The sequence below is a fragment of the Bombina bombina genome, chromosome 2, assembly GCF_027579735.1.
Source record: "Bombina bombina isolate aBomBom1 chromosome 2, aBomBom1.pri, whole genome shotgun sequence".
NCBI lineage: Eukaryota > Metazoa > Chordata > Amphibia > Anura > Bombinatoridae > Bombina > Bombina bombina.
In genome coordinates, this window is record NC_069500.1 from 1,077,179,107 (window position 1) to 1,077,194,902 (window position 15,796).

The following is a 15,796-nucleotide window of genomic DNA, read 5'->3' on the forward strand; positions in this document are numbered from 1 at the left end:
TTCAGTAAGCGAGGTTTCTGACAGTTATTCCTATTGCGGATGCACCCTCCCAGAAGCCTGAGGAGGGGTATACCGTAGTAGCATCTGAAGGTGAAATTTCAGATTCTGACAGTGTAATTCCTCTCGGTGATCGGAAGTGGTATCTTTTAGGTTCAAGCTAGAAACGCCTCCGTCTGCTACTTTGGGTGACAGCGACTCCACGGTTGTCTTTAATCTAGGGTTGCACCGATACCGATACCAAGTATTTGCATGAGTACTTGTACTCACGCAAATGCACCGATATTTAAACCGATACCTCCAATTCCTACCCATATGCCATCTTGTGGCGTTTTTCAAACTGTATGTTCCCATTTCATTTTAAGCTGGAGTGGAGACTGAACTAAAAATTGTTCACTTCTGTTCTGCCAATACAAATTGCTGCTGTTTGTATTATTTTACGTCAGAGCAGTGCTTTAAAAGCTGCTACTTTACAGCTGTAAGCCTCTCATCTTGTGATAACAAAAGATATAAGGAGGGTGGTGCATATAGAACATACACCACACTCCTAGGGGGCGCTAACAATAAGCAGCAAACAGGTAAGCAAATATATACAGATAATTAAGAGAATATACAATATACCTAACACACTTATATAAGATTATTTTTATTGATGATATGCTCACAGATGATATTGGTGTAATCAAATAGCAAAATGTCCGCACAAAGAATAATCCAAAAGAAAGAAGGCAGCTCTCTGTCATAGGACGGTCATCCTGGTGTGGTGTGATCTAAAAGAAAAAGCACAGAGGCGCCAACATGGCCTAGTAACGTCACGGCAGTCGGATACAAAACATCAGCAGGATAGGAAATATACTCACAAGCGTAGCGCATCCAAATGGTGCTATTGTGGCAGCCTGGAACATCAAACAGTGGTCCAGCTCACTGGTGTCTCCAGCCAGATAGAGTTGATCCTTGGCGAGGGCCTATCCTATGATGCCTATAAGGGCAAAAAAGGCACACACATAGCCCAGTAATGTTTGTACACCAGATAAAAAAGGATTCAAGGTTGTACTTACAGGAAACAAAGCACCACCAGGTGCAATATCAGCAGTACTGGGACCTCTCAGCCGCCCAGTGGACTGTGGAATCCAATTTGCAGGATGCAGAAAATCACCACTTTGGAAGATAGGACTAGCACACACACTCTGCCCCCAAACAGGAGCAGAATAATTGTGATAAAGCAAGTGTATATTTAAAAACTTTTTCTCCAACATAGGTGTGTCCGGTCCACGGCGTCATCCTTACTTGTGGGATATTCTCTTCCCCAACAGGAAATGGCAAAGAGCCCAGCAAAGCTGGTCACATGATCCCTCCTAGGCTCCGCCTACCCCAGTCATTCTCTTTGCCGTTGTACAGGCAACATCTCCACGGAGATGGCTTAGAGTTTTTTAGTGTTTAACTGTAGTTTTTATTATTCAATCAAGAGTTTGTTATTTTGAAATAGTGCTGGTATGTACTATTTACTCAGAAACAGAAAAGAGATGAAGATTTCTGTTTGTATGAGGAAAATGATTTTAGCAACCGTAACTAAAATCCATGGCTGTTCCACACAGGACTGTTGAGAGCAATTAACTTCAGTTGGGGGAACAGTGTGCAGTCTCTTGCTGCTTGAGGTATGACACATTCTAACAAGACGATGTAATGCTGGAAGCTGTCATTTTCCCTATGGGATCCGGTAAGCCATGTTTATTACGATCATAAATAAGGGCTTCACAAGGGCTTATTAAGACTGTAGACTGTTTCTGGGCTAAATCGATTCATTATTAACACATATTTAGCCTTGAGGAATCATTTTATCTGGGTATTTTGATATAATAATATCGGCAGGCACTGTATTAGACACCTTATTCCTTAGGGGCTTTCCCAAAGCTTAAGCAGAGCCTCATTTTCGCGCCGGTGTGGCGCACTTGTTTTTGAGAGGCATGGCATGCAGTCGCATGTGAGAGGAGCTCTGATACTTAGAAAAGACTTTCTGAAGGCGTCATTTGGTATCGTATTCCCCTTTGGGCTTGGTTGGGTCTCAGCAAAGCAGATACCAGGGACTGTAAAGGGGTTAAAGTTTAAAACGGCTCCGGTTCCGTTATTTTAAGGGTTAAAGCTTCCAAATTTGGTGTGCAATACTTTTAAGGCTTTAAGACACTGTGGTGAAAATTTGGTGAATTTTGAACAATTCCTTCATGTTTTTTCGCAATTGCAGTAATAAAGTGTGTTCAGTTTAAAATTTAAAGTGACAGTAACGGTTTTATTTTAAAACGTTTTTGTACTTTGTTATCAAGTTTATGCCTGTTTAACATGTCTGAACTACCAGATAGACTGTGTTCTGAATGTGGGGAAGCCAGAATTCCTATTCATTTAAATAAATGTGATTTATGTGATAATGACAATGATGCCCAAGATGATTCCTCAAGTGAGGGGAGTAAGCATGGTACTGCATCATTCCCTCCTTCGTCTACACGAGTCTTGCCCACTCAGGAGGCCCCTAGTACATCTAGCGCGCCAATACTCCTTACTATGCAACAATTAACGGCTGTAATGGATAATTCTGTCAAAAACATTTTAGCCAAAATGAACCCTTGTCAGCGTAAGCGTGGCTGCTCTGTTTTAGATACTGAAGAGCATGACGACGCTGATATTAATATCTCTGAAGGGCCCCTAACCCAGTCTGATGGGGCCAGGGAGGTTTTGTCTGAGGGAGAAATTACTGATTCAGGGAACATTTCTCAACAGGCTGAACCTGATGTGATTGCATTTAAATTTAAGTTGGAACATCTCCGCATTCTGCTTAAGGAGGTATTATCCACTCTGGATGATTGTGAAAAGTTGGTCATCCCAGAGAAACTATGTAAAATGGACAAGTTCCTAGAGGTGCCGGGGCTCCCAGAAGCTTTTCCTATACCCAAGCGGGTGGCGGACATTGTTAATAAAGAATGGGAAAGGCCCGGTATTCCTTTCGTCCCTCCCCCCATATTTAAAAAATTGTTTCCTATGGTCGACCCCAGAAAGGACTTATGGCAGACAGTCCCCAAGGTCGAGGGAGCGGTTTCCACTTTAAACAAACGCACCACTATACCCATAGAGCAGAGCTTTCCAAACTTTTCATGTTGGTGACACACTTTTTAGACCTACATCATTTCGCGACACAGTAATTCAGTTGTACTAGCAAAAAGGAGGTTAAACTAACTTGTTTTAAGAGATACGGACACATACATAAATTATATAATAACTAAATGTATTTACAAGTAACAGTATGTATGTGCAAGAAATAAAAAAAAGTTTAATAACACCAATAGCTACTTACTATTTTAATGGGATGTATACGGTTGATGGGATGAACATAATTTCTGAATATTTGGTGGAATATTAGATAAAGACACTCGCATTTCATCATCAAGCATTTTTAAGCTTCCACTTCCTATCCATATATCAAGAGCAAGAGCAGCAATGCACTACTGGGAGCTAGTTGCAAAAAAACTCCCACTGACTTCAGCTCAGCATTTAAGCTGCCGCCCTCAGAGCTCGGTGAATCCGATTGACTACTGCCCGCACTGCAAACACACTGCTGTCCCACTCACTGACTACACATGCAGTCACAAGCCAATTAAGGAGACTACACGTGCTGTCAGGAGCCAATGCGCCGCCAATGGGAATAGTTTCAGTTCCCACTGAGGTGCGCCAATAGGTTAAGATGATCTGTGTCCCCCTAGGTATCAATCACGTGTCAGCCATGTGACATATGTAGCAGGCAGGCAGAAAGTCAGAAAACAAAAACAAAAATTAAAAAAAATTTGTGCTGAAGCAGGGACACACCTACACACTGCTGCCGACACACTAGTGTGTCCCGACACACAGTTTGGAAAGCACTGCCATAGAGGATAGTTGTGCTTTCAAAGATCCTATGGATAAAAAATTAGAAGGTTTGCTTAAAAAGATGTTTGTTCAGCAGGGTTACCTTCTACAACCAATTTCATGCATTGTCCCTGTCGCTACAGCCGCATGTTTCTGGTTCGATGAGCTGATAAAGACGCTCGATAGTGATTCTCCTCCTTATGAGGAGATTATGGACAGAATCAATGCTCTCAAATTGGCTAATTCTTTCACCCTAGACGCCACTTTGCAATTGGCTAGGTTAGCGGCTAAGAATTCTGGGTTTGCTATTGTGGCGCGCAGAGCGCTTTGGTTGAAATCTTGGTCGGCTGATGCGTCTTCCAAGAACAAGCTACTAAACATTCCTTTCAAGGGGAAAACGCTGTTTGGCCCTGACTTGAAAGAGATTATCTCTGATATCACTGGGGGTAAGGGCCACGCCCTTCCTCAGGATCGGCCTTTCAAGGCAAAAAATAGACCTAATTTTCGTCCCTTTCGTAAAAACGGACCAGCCCAAAGTGCTACGTCCTCTAAGCAAGAGGGTAATACTTCTCAAGCCAAGCCAGCTTGGAGACCAATGCAAGGCTGGAACAAGGGAAAGCAGGCCAAGAAACCTGCCACTGCTACCAAGACAGCATGAAATGTTGGCCCCCGATCCGGGACCGGATCTGGTGGGGGGCAGACTCTCTCTCTTTGCTCAGGCTTGGGCAAGAGATGTTCTGGATCCTTGGGCGCTAGAAATAGTCTCCCAAGGTTATCTTCTGGAATTCAAGGGACTTCCCCCAAGGGGGAGGTTCCACAGGTCTCAGTTGTCTTCAGACCACATAAAAAGACAGGCGTTCTTACATTGTGTAGAAGACCTGTTAAAAATGGGAGTGATTCATCCTGTTCCATTAAGAGAACAAGGGATGGGGTTATACTCCAATCTGTTCATAGTTCCCAAAAAAGAGGGAACGTTCAGACCAATCTTAGATCTCAAGATCTTAAACAAGTTTCTCAAGGTTCCATCGTTCAAGATGGAAACCATTCGAACTATTCTTCCTTCCATCCAGGAAGGTCAATTCATGACCACGGTGGATTTAAAGGATGCGTATCTACATATTCCTATCCACAAGGAACATCATCGGTTCCTAAGGTTCGCATTCCTGGACAAACATTACCAGTTCGTGGCGCTTCCTTTCGGATTAGCCACTGCTCCAAGGATTTTCACAAAGGTACTAGGGTCCCTTCTAGCTGTGCTACGACCAAGGGGCGTTGCGGTAGTACCTTACTTGGACGACATTCTGATTCAAGCGTCGTCCCTTCCTCAAGCAAAGGCTCACACGGACATCGTCCTGGCCTTTCTCAGATCTCACGGATGGAAAGTGAACGTGGAAAAGAGTTCTCTATCCCCGTCAACAAGGGTTCCCTTCTTGGGAACAATTATAGACTCCTTAGAAATGAGGATTTTTCTGACAGAGGTCAGAAAAACAAAACTTCTAGACTCTTGTCGGATACTTCATTCCGTTCCTCTTCCTTCCATAGCTCAGTGCATGGAAGTGATCGGGTTGATGGTAGCGGCAATGGACATAGTTCCTTTTGCGCGCATTCATCTAAGACCATTACAACTGTGCATGCTCAGTCAGTGGAATGGGGACTATACAGACTTGTCTCCGAAGATACAAGTAAATCAGAGGACCAGAGACTCACTCCGTTGGTGGCTGTCCCTGGACAACCTGTCACAAGGGATGACATTCCGCAGACCAGAGTGGGTCATTGTCACGACCGACGCCAGTCTGATGGGCTGGGGCGCGGTCTGGGGATCCCTGAAAGCTCAGGGTCTTTGGTCTTGGGAAGAATCTCTTCTACCGATAAATATTCTGGAACTGAGAGCGATATTCAATGCTCTCAAGGCTTGGCCTCAGCTAGCGAGGACCAAGTTCATACGGTTTCAATCAGACAACATGACAACTGTTGCGTACATCAACCATCAGGGGGAACAAGGAGTTCCCTAGCGATGGAAGAAGTGACCAAAATCATTCTATGGGCGGAGTCTCACTCCTGCCACCTGTCTGCTATCCACATCCCAGGAGTGGAAAATTGGGAAGCGGATTTTCTGAGTCGTCAGACATTGCATCCGGGGGAGTGGGAACTCCATCCGGAAATCTTTGCCCAAGTCACTCACCTGTGGGGCATTCCAGACATGGATCTGATGGCCTCTCGTCAGAACTTCAAAGTTCCTTGCTACGGGGCCAGATCCAGGGATCCCAAGGCGGCTCTAGTGGATGCACTAGTAGCATCTTGGACCTTCAAACTAGCTTATGTGTTCCCGCCATTTCCTCTCATCCCCAGGCTGGTAGCCAGGATCAATCAGGAGAGGGCGTCGGTGATCTTGATAGCTCCTGCGTGGCCACGCAGGACTTGGTATGCAGATCTGGTGAATATGTCATCGGCTCCACCTTGGAAGCTACCTTTGAGACGAGACCTTCTTGTTCAGGGTCCGTTCGAACATCCGAATCTGGTTTCACTCCAGCTGACTGCTTGGAGATTGAACGCTTGATCTTATCGAAGCGAGGATTCTCAGATTCTGTTATCGATACTCTTGTTCAGGCCAGAAAGCCTGTAACTAGAAAGATTTACCACAAAATTTGGAAAAAATATATCTGTTGGTGTGAATCTAAAGGATTCCCTTGGGACAAGGTTAAGATTCCTAGGATTCTATCCTTCCTTCAAGAAGGATTGGAAAAAGGATTATCTGCAAGTTCCCTGAAGGGACAGATTTCTGCCTTGTCGGTGTTACTTCACAAAAAGCTGGCAGCTGTGCCAGATGTTCAAGCCTTTGTTCAGGCTCTGGTTAGAATCAAGCCTGTTTACAAACCTTTGACTCCTCCTTGGAGTCTCAATTTAGTTCTTTCAGTTCTTCAGGGGGTTCCGTTTGAACCCTTACATTCCGTTGATATTAAGTTATTATCTTGGAAAGTTTTGTTTTTAGTTGCAATTTCTTCTGCTAGAAGAGTTTCAGAATTATCTGCTCTGCAGTGTTCTCCTCCTTATCTGGTGTTCCATGCAGATAAGGTGGTTTTACGTACTAAACCTGGTTTTCTTCCAAAAGTTGTTTCTAACAAAAACATTAACCAGGAGATTATCGTACCTTCTCTGTGTCCGAAACCAGTTTCAAAGAAGGAACGTTTGTTGCACAATTTGGATGTTGTTCGCGCTCTAAAATTCTATTTAGATGCTACAAAGGATTTTAGACAAACATCTTCCTTGTTTGTTGTTTATTCAGGTAAAAGGAGAGGTCAAAAAGCAACTTCTACCTCTCTCTCTTTTTGGATTAAAAGCATCATCAGATTGGCTTACGAGACTGCCGGACGGCAGCCTCCCGAAAGAATCACAGCTCATTCCACTAGGGCTGTGGCTTCCACATGGGCCTTCAAGAACGAGGCTTCTGTTGATCAGATATGTAGGGCAGCGACTTGGTCTTCACTGCACACTTTTACCAAATTTTACAAGTTTGATACTTTTGCTTCTTCTGAGGCTATTTTTGGGAGAAAGGTTTTGCAAGCCGTGGTGCCTTCCATTTAGGTGACCTGATTTGCTCCCTCCCTTCATCCGTGTCCTAAAGCTTTGGTATTGGTTCCCACAAGTAAGGATGACGCCGTGGACCGGACACACCTATGTTGGAGAAAACAGAATTTATGTTTACCTGATAAATTACTTTCTCCAACGGTGTGTCCGGTCCACGGCCCGCCCTGGTTTTTTAATCAGGTCTGATAATTTATTTTCTTTAACTACAGTCACCACGGTACCATATGGTTTCTCCTATGCAAATATTCCTCCTTAACGTCGGTCGAATGACTGGGGTAGGCGGAGCCTAGGAGGGATCATGTGACCAGCTTTGCTGGGCTCTTTGCCATTTCCTGTTGGGGAAGAGAATATCCCACAAGTAAGGATGACGCCGTGGACCGGACACACCGTTGGAGAAAGTAATTTATCAGGTAAACATAAATTCTGTTTTTTTTAAAAACAGCGACATGTTTCTCAGCCACCACAGGCTGTTTCCTTACTTTTTTACATTAAGAAATCCTGTGGCACACCACCATCCCAAAATTTTACAAAATCACATTGTAGCCTAATACAGGATATATATATATATATATATATATATATATATATATATATATATATATATATATATATATATATATATATATATATATATATATATATATATATATATATATATATATATATACACACACACACATATATACATATACACACATATATACACACACACACACACGTCAATGCCATGGTTGTAAATGACTGATGAGCCTGTCACATACCTCCCAATATTTAAAAATTTGAAAGAGGTACACCCCTGCACTGTTAGTCTGCCACGGCACACTGGTTGAAAAACACTGCCATAGAGGATAGTTGTGCCTTTAACGATCCTATGGACAAAAAAATAGAGGGATTACTCAAAAAGATGTATGTACATCAGGGCTTACAATGGCAGCCAGCTGTGTGCATTGCTACCGTCAATAGTGCAGCGGCATATTGGTTTGATACATTGTCTGATGCTATTAGGACAGACTCCTCTGAATGAAATCCAGGGTAGGATTAAAGCTCTTAAATTGGCTAATTCCTTTATTACCGATGCTTCCCTTCAAGTTATCAAACTGGGAGCAAAGATTTCAGGTTTCTCTGTTCTAGCTTGCAGAGCCTTATGGTTAAAACCTTGGTCTGCGGATGTCTCTTCCAAGTCTAAGCTTTTAGCGATTACTTACAAGGGGAAGACCCTGTTTGGTCCTGGCGTGACGGAAATCATTTCTGTTCTTATGGGAGGTAAGGGTCACCTCCCTCAGGACAAGAGAAACAAACAAAAAGGATAGAGCAATTTTCGTTCCTTTCGAAATTTCAAGGGAAATTCTTCCTCTTCCGCCTCCAAGCAGTAAAAGTGTAAGCATTCATGGAGACCCAATCAGTCTTGGAATAAGGGAAAACGATCCAAGAAGCCCGCCATTGAACCAGTCAGCATGAAGGGTCTGGGACCGGATCTGGTAGGGGCCAGACTTTCCTTCTTTGCTCAGGCTTGGGTTCGAGATGTTCAGGATCCCTGGGCAGTAGAAATAGTGCCTCAGGGATACAGACTAGATTTCAAAAGTTTTCCTCCCAGAGGCAGGTTTCTACTTAAAAGATTGTCTGTAGACCAGACAAAAAGAAAGGCGTTCTTGCACTGTATGAGACCTCTCCAACCTGGGAGTGATGGTTCCTGTTCTGACTCAGGATCCGGATCTGGGATTTTATTCCAATCTGTTCGTGGTTCCCAGAAAAGAGGGAACTTTCAGGCCTATTTTAGACCTCAAGAGTCTAAAGAAATTCCTCAGAGTACCGTCCTTCAATTCAATTCTTCCTTTGGTCCAAGAGGGTCAATTTATGACAACTGTGGATTTAAAGGACGCGTACTTGCATGTTCCCATTCACAAGGACCATCACAAGTTTCTAAGGTTTGCCTTTCTTGACAAACACTTCCAATTTGTGGCTCTTCCTTTCGGTCTTGCCACAGCTCCCAGAATTTTCTCAAAGGTTCTGGGTTTGCGATTTTCAATGCTCTTCTGGCCTGGCCACAGTTAGCCTTGGTCCAGTTTATCAGGTTGCAGTCAGACAACATAACTTCAGTGGCTTACATCAATCATCAGGGAGGAACGAGAAGTTCCTTAGCGATGACATAGGTAGCAAAATAATTCAGTGGGCAGAAACACACTCTTGCTGTCTGTCTGCGATCCACATCCCAGGGGTGGAAAACTTGTAGGCAGACTTCCTAAGCAGGCAGGCCTTTCATCTGGGAGAGTGGGAACTCCATCTGGAAGTATTCTCCAGCCCGATTCTCAAATGGGGTCAGCCGGAATTAGATCTCGTGGCATCTCGGCAGAATGCCAAGCTCCCGAAGGTAAAGGTCGAGGTCCAGGGACCCGCAGGCGGTACTGATGCCCTGGCGGCACCTTGGACCTTAAGTCTAGCATACCCATTTCCTCCGTTTGCTTTTCTTCCTCGGGTCATTGCTCGAATCAAGCAGAGGGCCTCAGTGACCCTCATTGCACTTGCTTGGCCTCGCAGGATTTGGTATGCGGATCTGGTGGACATGTTGTCTCTGCCACCTTGGAGACTTCCATTGAGGAAGGACCTTCTACTTCAAGGGCCCTTCCTTCACCCACATCTAGTTTCTCTGAAGCTGACTGCTTGGAGATTGAACGCTTAATTTTATCCAAGGGCTCCAAGGGGCTTTTAAGAATCAGTCATAGAGACCATAATTCAGGCTCGTAAGCTTGTAACTAGAAGAATTTACCATAAGATATGGCATAAATATCTCTATTTGTGTGAATTTAAGGGCTACTCCTGAAGTACAGTTAGGATTCCTAGAATTTTGTCCTTTCTACAAGAGGGTTTGGAGAAAGGATTATCGACAAGTTCCTTAAAGGGTCAAATTTCTGCCTTATCTATTTTGTTATACAAAAAAAGTCTGGCAGATGTTCCAGATGTGCAATCTTTTTGTCAGGCTTTGGTCAGTATCAGGCCTGTGTTCAAGCCAGTTACTTCTCCATGGAGTCTTAATTTGGTTCTCAAAGTTCTTCAAGGGGCTCTGTTTAAACCTATGCATTCCTTAGATATTAAGTTATCTTGGAAAGTTTTTTTTCTTGTGGCTATTTCTTCTGCTCGCAGAGTGTCAGAACTTTCGGCTTTGCAGCATGAGTCTCCTTACCTTATTTTTCATTCAGATAAGGTAGTTTTACGTACTAAATTAGGATTTTTTCCAAAATTTGTTTCTGATCGGAACATTAACCAGGAGATTGTTGTTCCTTCCTTGTGTCCTAACCCTTCTTCTCAGAAGGAGCGGCTTTTACACCATTTGGACGTGGTTTGTGCCTTAAAGTTTTACCTTCAGGCGACTTTTTTCTTTTTGGCTGAAGAGTATCATATACGTTTTGCATATGAGACTGCTGGATAGCAGCCTCCAGAGAGAGTTACGGCTCATTCCACGAGAGCTGTTTCTTCCTCATGGGCATTAAAAAATGAAGCTTTTGTGGAACAGATCTGCAACTTGGTCTTCTCTTCACACTTTTTCAAAATTTTACAAATTTGACACTTTTGTGCCTCGGCTGAGGCCTCTTTTGGGAGAGAGGTTTTTCAAGCAGTGGTGCCTTCCGTTTAGGTTCCCTGTCTTGTCCCTCCCGTGTCATCTGTGTACTCTAGCTTGGGTATTGATTCCCAATAGTAATTAAGTTGATCCGTGGACTCATCGTGTCATTAAAAAGAAAATTTATGCTTACCTGATAAATTTATTTCCTTTTTGAACCGATGAGTCCACAGGTCGCCCTGTTTTTGTAAGACAGGTTTTTCAGATTATAAACTTCAGACACCTCTGCACCTTGTTACTTCCTTTCTCTCCTTTACTTTGGTCGAATGACTGGGTTGGGAGGGAAGGGAGGTGATATTTAACAGCTTTGCTGTGGTGCTCTTTGCCGCCTCCTGCAGGGCAGGAGTGGTATTCCCAATAGTAATTAAGATGATCCGTGTTCTCATCGTGTCAAAAAAGAAATACATTTATCAGGTAAGCATAAATGTTTTTTTTTTTTTTTTTTTTTTTTAATTAATTTCTAGGAATTAGTTTGTATTTATTTTATTTTTTGTAATAGTTTTTTTAAAATATTGTTCATATGGTACTTTCTTGCCTATCCTGTAGGAAGATTAGTTGACCAGAATTTAAATAAGCTTGGAAAGGATGAAATGCTTCAGATGATTCGACATGGTGCTACTCATGTGTTTGCGTCAAAAGATAGTGAAATTACTGATGAAGATATTGATGCCATCTTAGAAAGAGGGGAGAAAAAAGTAAGGCTAAACAAACTTGGGATCTTCTATAACTGCTTACAACATGTGTTTAATGTCTAAAACTTTTGTTTCAGATACCTGATCAGCATTATTTACATATCAAACTAATATCTTTTTCTATGCTAAAGTTTGATTGAACCGCATTTATTTCCACTCATGAAAAGCTGTAATTTTAAGTTAATGCTATAATTTAGTTTTTTTTTTTTTTTTTTTTTTGTTCTTTAGACTGCTGAAATGAAAGAGAAGCTTTCAAATATGGGTGAAAGTTCCCTGAGAAACTTTACTATGGACACTGAATGCAGTGTGTACAATTTTGAAGGTGAAGATTACAGAGAGAAGCAAAAGGTGAGACTGCAAATGTAATTATTGTTAATAAAACTTTAATGCTTCCAGTTGAATACTCCTATCACAAACATGTTCAGCAGTGTATGTATTTGTGTGTGTGTGTGTGTGTGTGTATGTATATATATATATATATATATATATATATATATATATATATATATATATATATATATGCGAAATCAGATGCACTCTCAGGTCTTCCACAAAATTCTTTAATGGAACGTTTTCGGGGTTCACAACCCCTTCATCAGCATCAACATATAATCAAATATCACACAATTAATAGTGTTTCAAACAGTGTCTCACCAAACAAGTGTTACTCCAAAAAGTGCGCCAAATATCGAGTGTGGAACGCATCTTGCGTTCCACTGTGATCATGCCTACCGGAAGTGATGTTATCTCACTTCCGGTTTTGCGGCATGGCAATATTAAGCATACAAACAGTGTTATGTATTATGCCGTTATACATTCACTTTTACACAATCAAGTATCATATGTGCTTCAATATGTAAGTGCAAAAAGTACCTTTTGGTATGTTAAAAATCTGCCTTAGATCGCTATGTTATTAGCTCTGATCGGCAGGTTGAGTGTAGTAGTGTGTACAAGTCGTCATAGCAACTGTAGCTATGGTTATGATACAAACCCAAATTCGTGTCTCAACTCAGTGATAAATTGCCTAGTGTAGCGAGCATATATAAGTGACAAGTACTAAACATTCTAAGTCACATTCATGCATAGGTGTGCACAATAGTATATGTACATAGATAGATATAAAATAAAATAAAAAGTGGCGATTCTTGCTCTACTTGTTATCAATACATATAAAGATGTAGAATGACTGCAAAATAGTAGATGGACTCTTTGCAGACTATACATCCACTGAATCAATTTGCAACATTATTCTATTATGTTTTCCAGTAAATATATGAATAGATAAATGATGTACTATAATTAATTGGGCGCAACTTTTTATATCAGTACCCAAGAGCTGGAAATGAATCAGTACATCTATTTCTCTATATATTTGTGATATGGTACAGATATTTAGCCCAATAGAGAAATTCACTTAATAATGTAGTGAACTCACATAGAGACCTAGATTATCATGCTGGAATAAAGGGAGGTATATTAGATCATGTCAATATTCATGATCCCACCTTTTGAATGTATACCACAATGTGTCACACAGCTAAGCCATGTCCCAAATACTAGAATAATACTAGGTGATGTGTGGAAATGTACCCTGGTTACATCTGAAATATAATCTCTTATTACACCCAGATAAACAGGTAAATAGGTCCAACTTATAGATGACCAAGTATGGACAGATAGAAAAAGTCCATCCTGTTACTCATTAGTATTTGTAAGTATATTGATGTATCCCCAGCATAAGGTCTAAGGTGCATAAGTGGGTAATTCTACCTCAGGGGCCAGGCTTCCACAACCAAGGTGGGGGGGGTTCCCTCCACCCGGGTGTGTCGTAAGCGACCGGCTCACATCGCTCAAAAGAGCAATGGAACTGGGAGCTACACGTAGCCACTATGACCCTGGGTTGTACCCCAAGCATGTAGCACTACCTTATTGAATCAGATAAGATTTTTAAAGTCTGGGATGGTATTTAATCCGCCTGGATATATGGTTCCCAATTTGAAGATCCACTGGTCTTCACGTTTAAGCAATGTCTTGCTCCTATCCCCTCCCCGATCCAATGGGGGTATGTGGTCATAGATATATATATATATATATGAGAGACTTTAAAATATCTAAATATGTGTTTTTTTTTTTTGTTTTTTTACAACTGCATTTAGACTTTCTTATCTTTATTTTGTAGATGGCATTTACTCAGTGGATTGAGCCACCAAAACGTGAGCGAAAAGCGAATTATGCTGTGGATGCATATTTTAGAGACGCTCTACGTGTTAGTGAGCCAAAAGTACCAAAGGTAAGGTAGTGAAATAATACTTTGTCTGTTTGCATTGTGTCAAGCACATGTGATCATAAAACTATTTTTTCCTTTTTGGTTTATGATGGCAGCAAATTTATGATGTCCTTACCATCTTTTAATTTTATGCCAGTTTTTGAAAATGCATAAACTTCAAATAACCTCTTGAACAAACATTTGCCCAATTCACTGCTGTTTTTTCTTCTTTTCTCCTAATGCCTAACCTCTTAACGGTATCTTGAGGCTAATATTGCATGTTTATCTTCAGAATAACTGTAATTAAATCTCTATTTTGTTTTATAGCATTGTCTGCTTTCTTTCATTAGAAAATGTTATATTTAAACAATTAAATTGTCAAAGATGTGCTCCTGTGCAGATGATACAGCAGCAGTGAGGCAATTTGGGAGTAGGCAGATATGCATGTGATTCAATCACTTTCTGTATAATTCGGCCCACAACAGGGTGATCTACAAATCTGACTGGCTATGGTTTTTACCCCTTTATATGGATTTAAACATGTAGTCAATTAAGGGTGTATGTTTAAGCATATTGTGTTTAAACTAAAGTATTTAACCTTAATCTTCAGTTTTAGAATATCCAGTGAAAAGGAAAAAAACTTTACAGCTGTACTTTTAGGCCTTGTACTAACCTATTCAAATTAATTTCTTGTTGTATTTTCTGTTGAGATATCACAGGTGCAAATATAATATATTTGACTGGTTATAGTAAATGTGGGTCCCTACGGTTAAAGTCCAAATGCCTTGCAATTCTGAACTTTTTTTTTTTTAGGCTCCCAGGCCACCCAAGCAACCAAACGTTCAGGATTTCCAGTTCTTCCCTCCACGTCTTTTTGAGTTATTGGAGAAAGAAATACTATATTACAGAAAAACAATTGGCTATAAGGTAAGATTGTTACGTCTATACCAATTCCTAGCATCATACTTGTGAATTAGGTCAAAATACACTAATAAAATATACCTCTTGTAATATTTTAAAGGTGCCACGTAATCCTGAGCTTCCAAATGCAGCCCAAGCACAAAAGGAAGATCAACAAAAGATTGATGAAGCAGAAGTACTAAATGATGAAGAGCTGGAAGAAAAAGAAAAACTTCTGACACAAGTAAGTCTTAAACTGTCTTATAACAGTAAGCACATTTGTGCTATCAAAAGTATAGCTAGGTAGGCTCAGTACATGGGTTCTTTTTTCTGATTGGTAGCTGCACTTTATATATGCCTAGTGTCATCTCACCTGGTGTGTTCAGGTAGCTCCCAGTGGTACTATTCTGCATTTTCAACAAAGAAAACCAAGAGTAGAAAGCAAATTTGAGAATAGAAGTAACTTGGAAAGTTATTTAAAATTGTATGCTTTTATACTATTTATGTCCCTTTAACTGTTTAGCCACTTATTTTTGCAGGAGTATTTCCCCTAAACAGACACAAATACTACACTCAGAGCTCCTGCACTGGTATGTAATAGCAACAATGTTGCGCAGTGTAATAAATAAATAAAAGCATATCACCAAGGGTAGTCCACGTCACCCACATTCTCAGAGTACTGTCCGTGTTCAAAGGGTAGCGTTAAACTGTAACTTGTCACAAACCCGCAGCTCCTTAGTTTGAACTGGATATGTGGGTGTAGAGATCGCCTTAGAAGATGGGGGTTCTAATAGAGCGCTAGGTCAGATATCAAACTCCTTACAAAAGAATAGATCCTTCATTTTATTCAAAAGT

General features: G+C 41.2%; 1 protein-coding gene across 1 annotated transcript in view; it reads left to right on the forward strand.

Moving 5' to 3' along the window:
- SMARCA5 (SWI/SNF related, matrix associated, actin dependent regulator of chromatin, subfamily a, member 5) overlaps positions 1-15,495 on the forward strand; it is a gene marked incomplete in the record, with an annotated part of 249,902 nt that extends 234,407 nt beyond the window's left edge. Inside the window, 6 exon segments of the mRNA XM_053700211.1 lie at positions 11,630-11,778; positions 12,004-12,123; positions 13,955-14,065; positions 14,855-14,968; positions 15,063-15,185; positions 15,481-15,495. Coding sequence (XP_053556186.1) covers positions 11,630-11,778; positions 12,004-12,123; positions 13,955-14,065; positions 14,855-14,968; positions 15,063-15,185; positions 15,481-15,495 — 632 coding nt within the window.
- Positions 15,496-15,796: the final 301 nt, after the last annotated feature.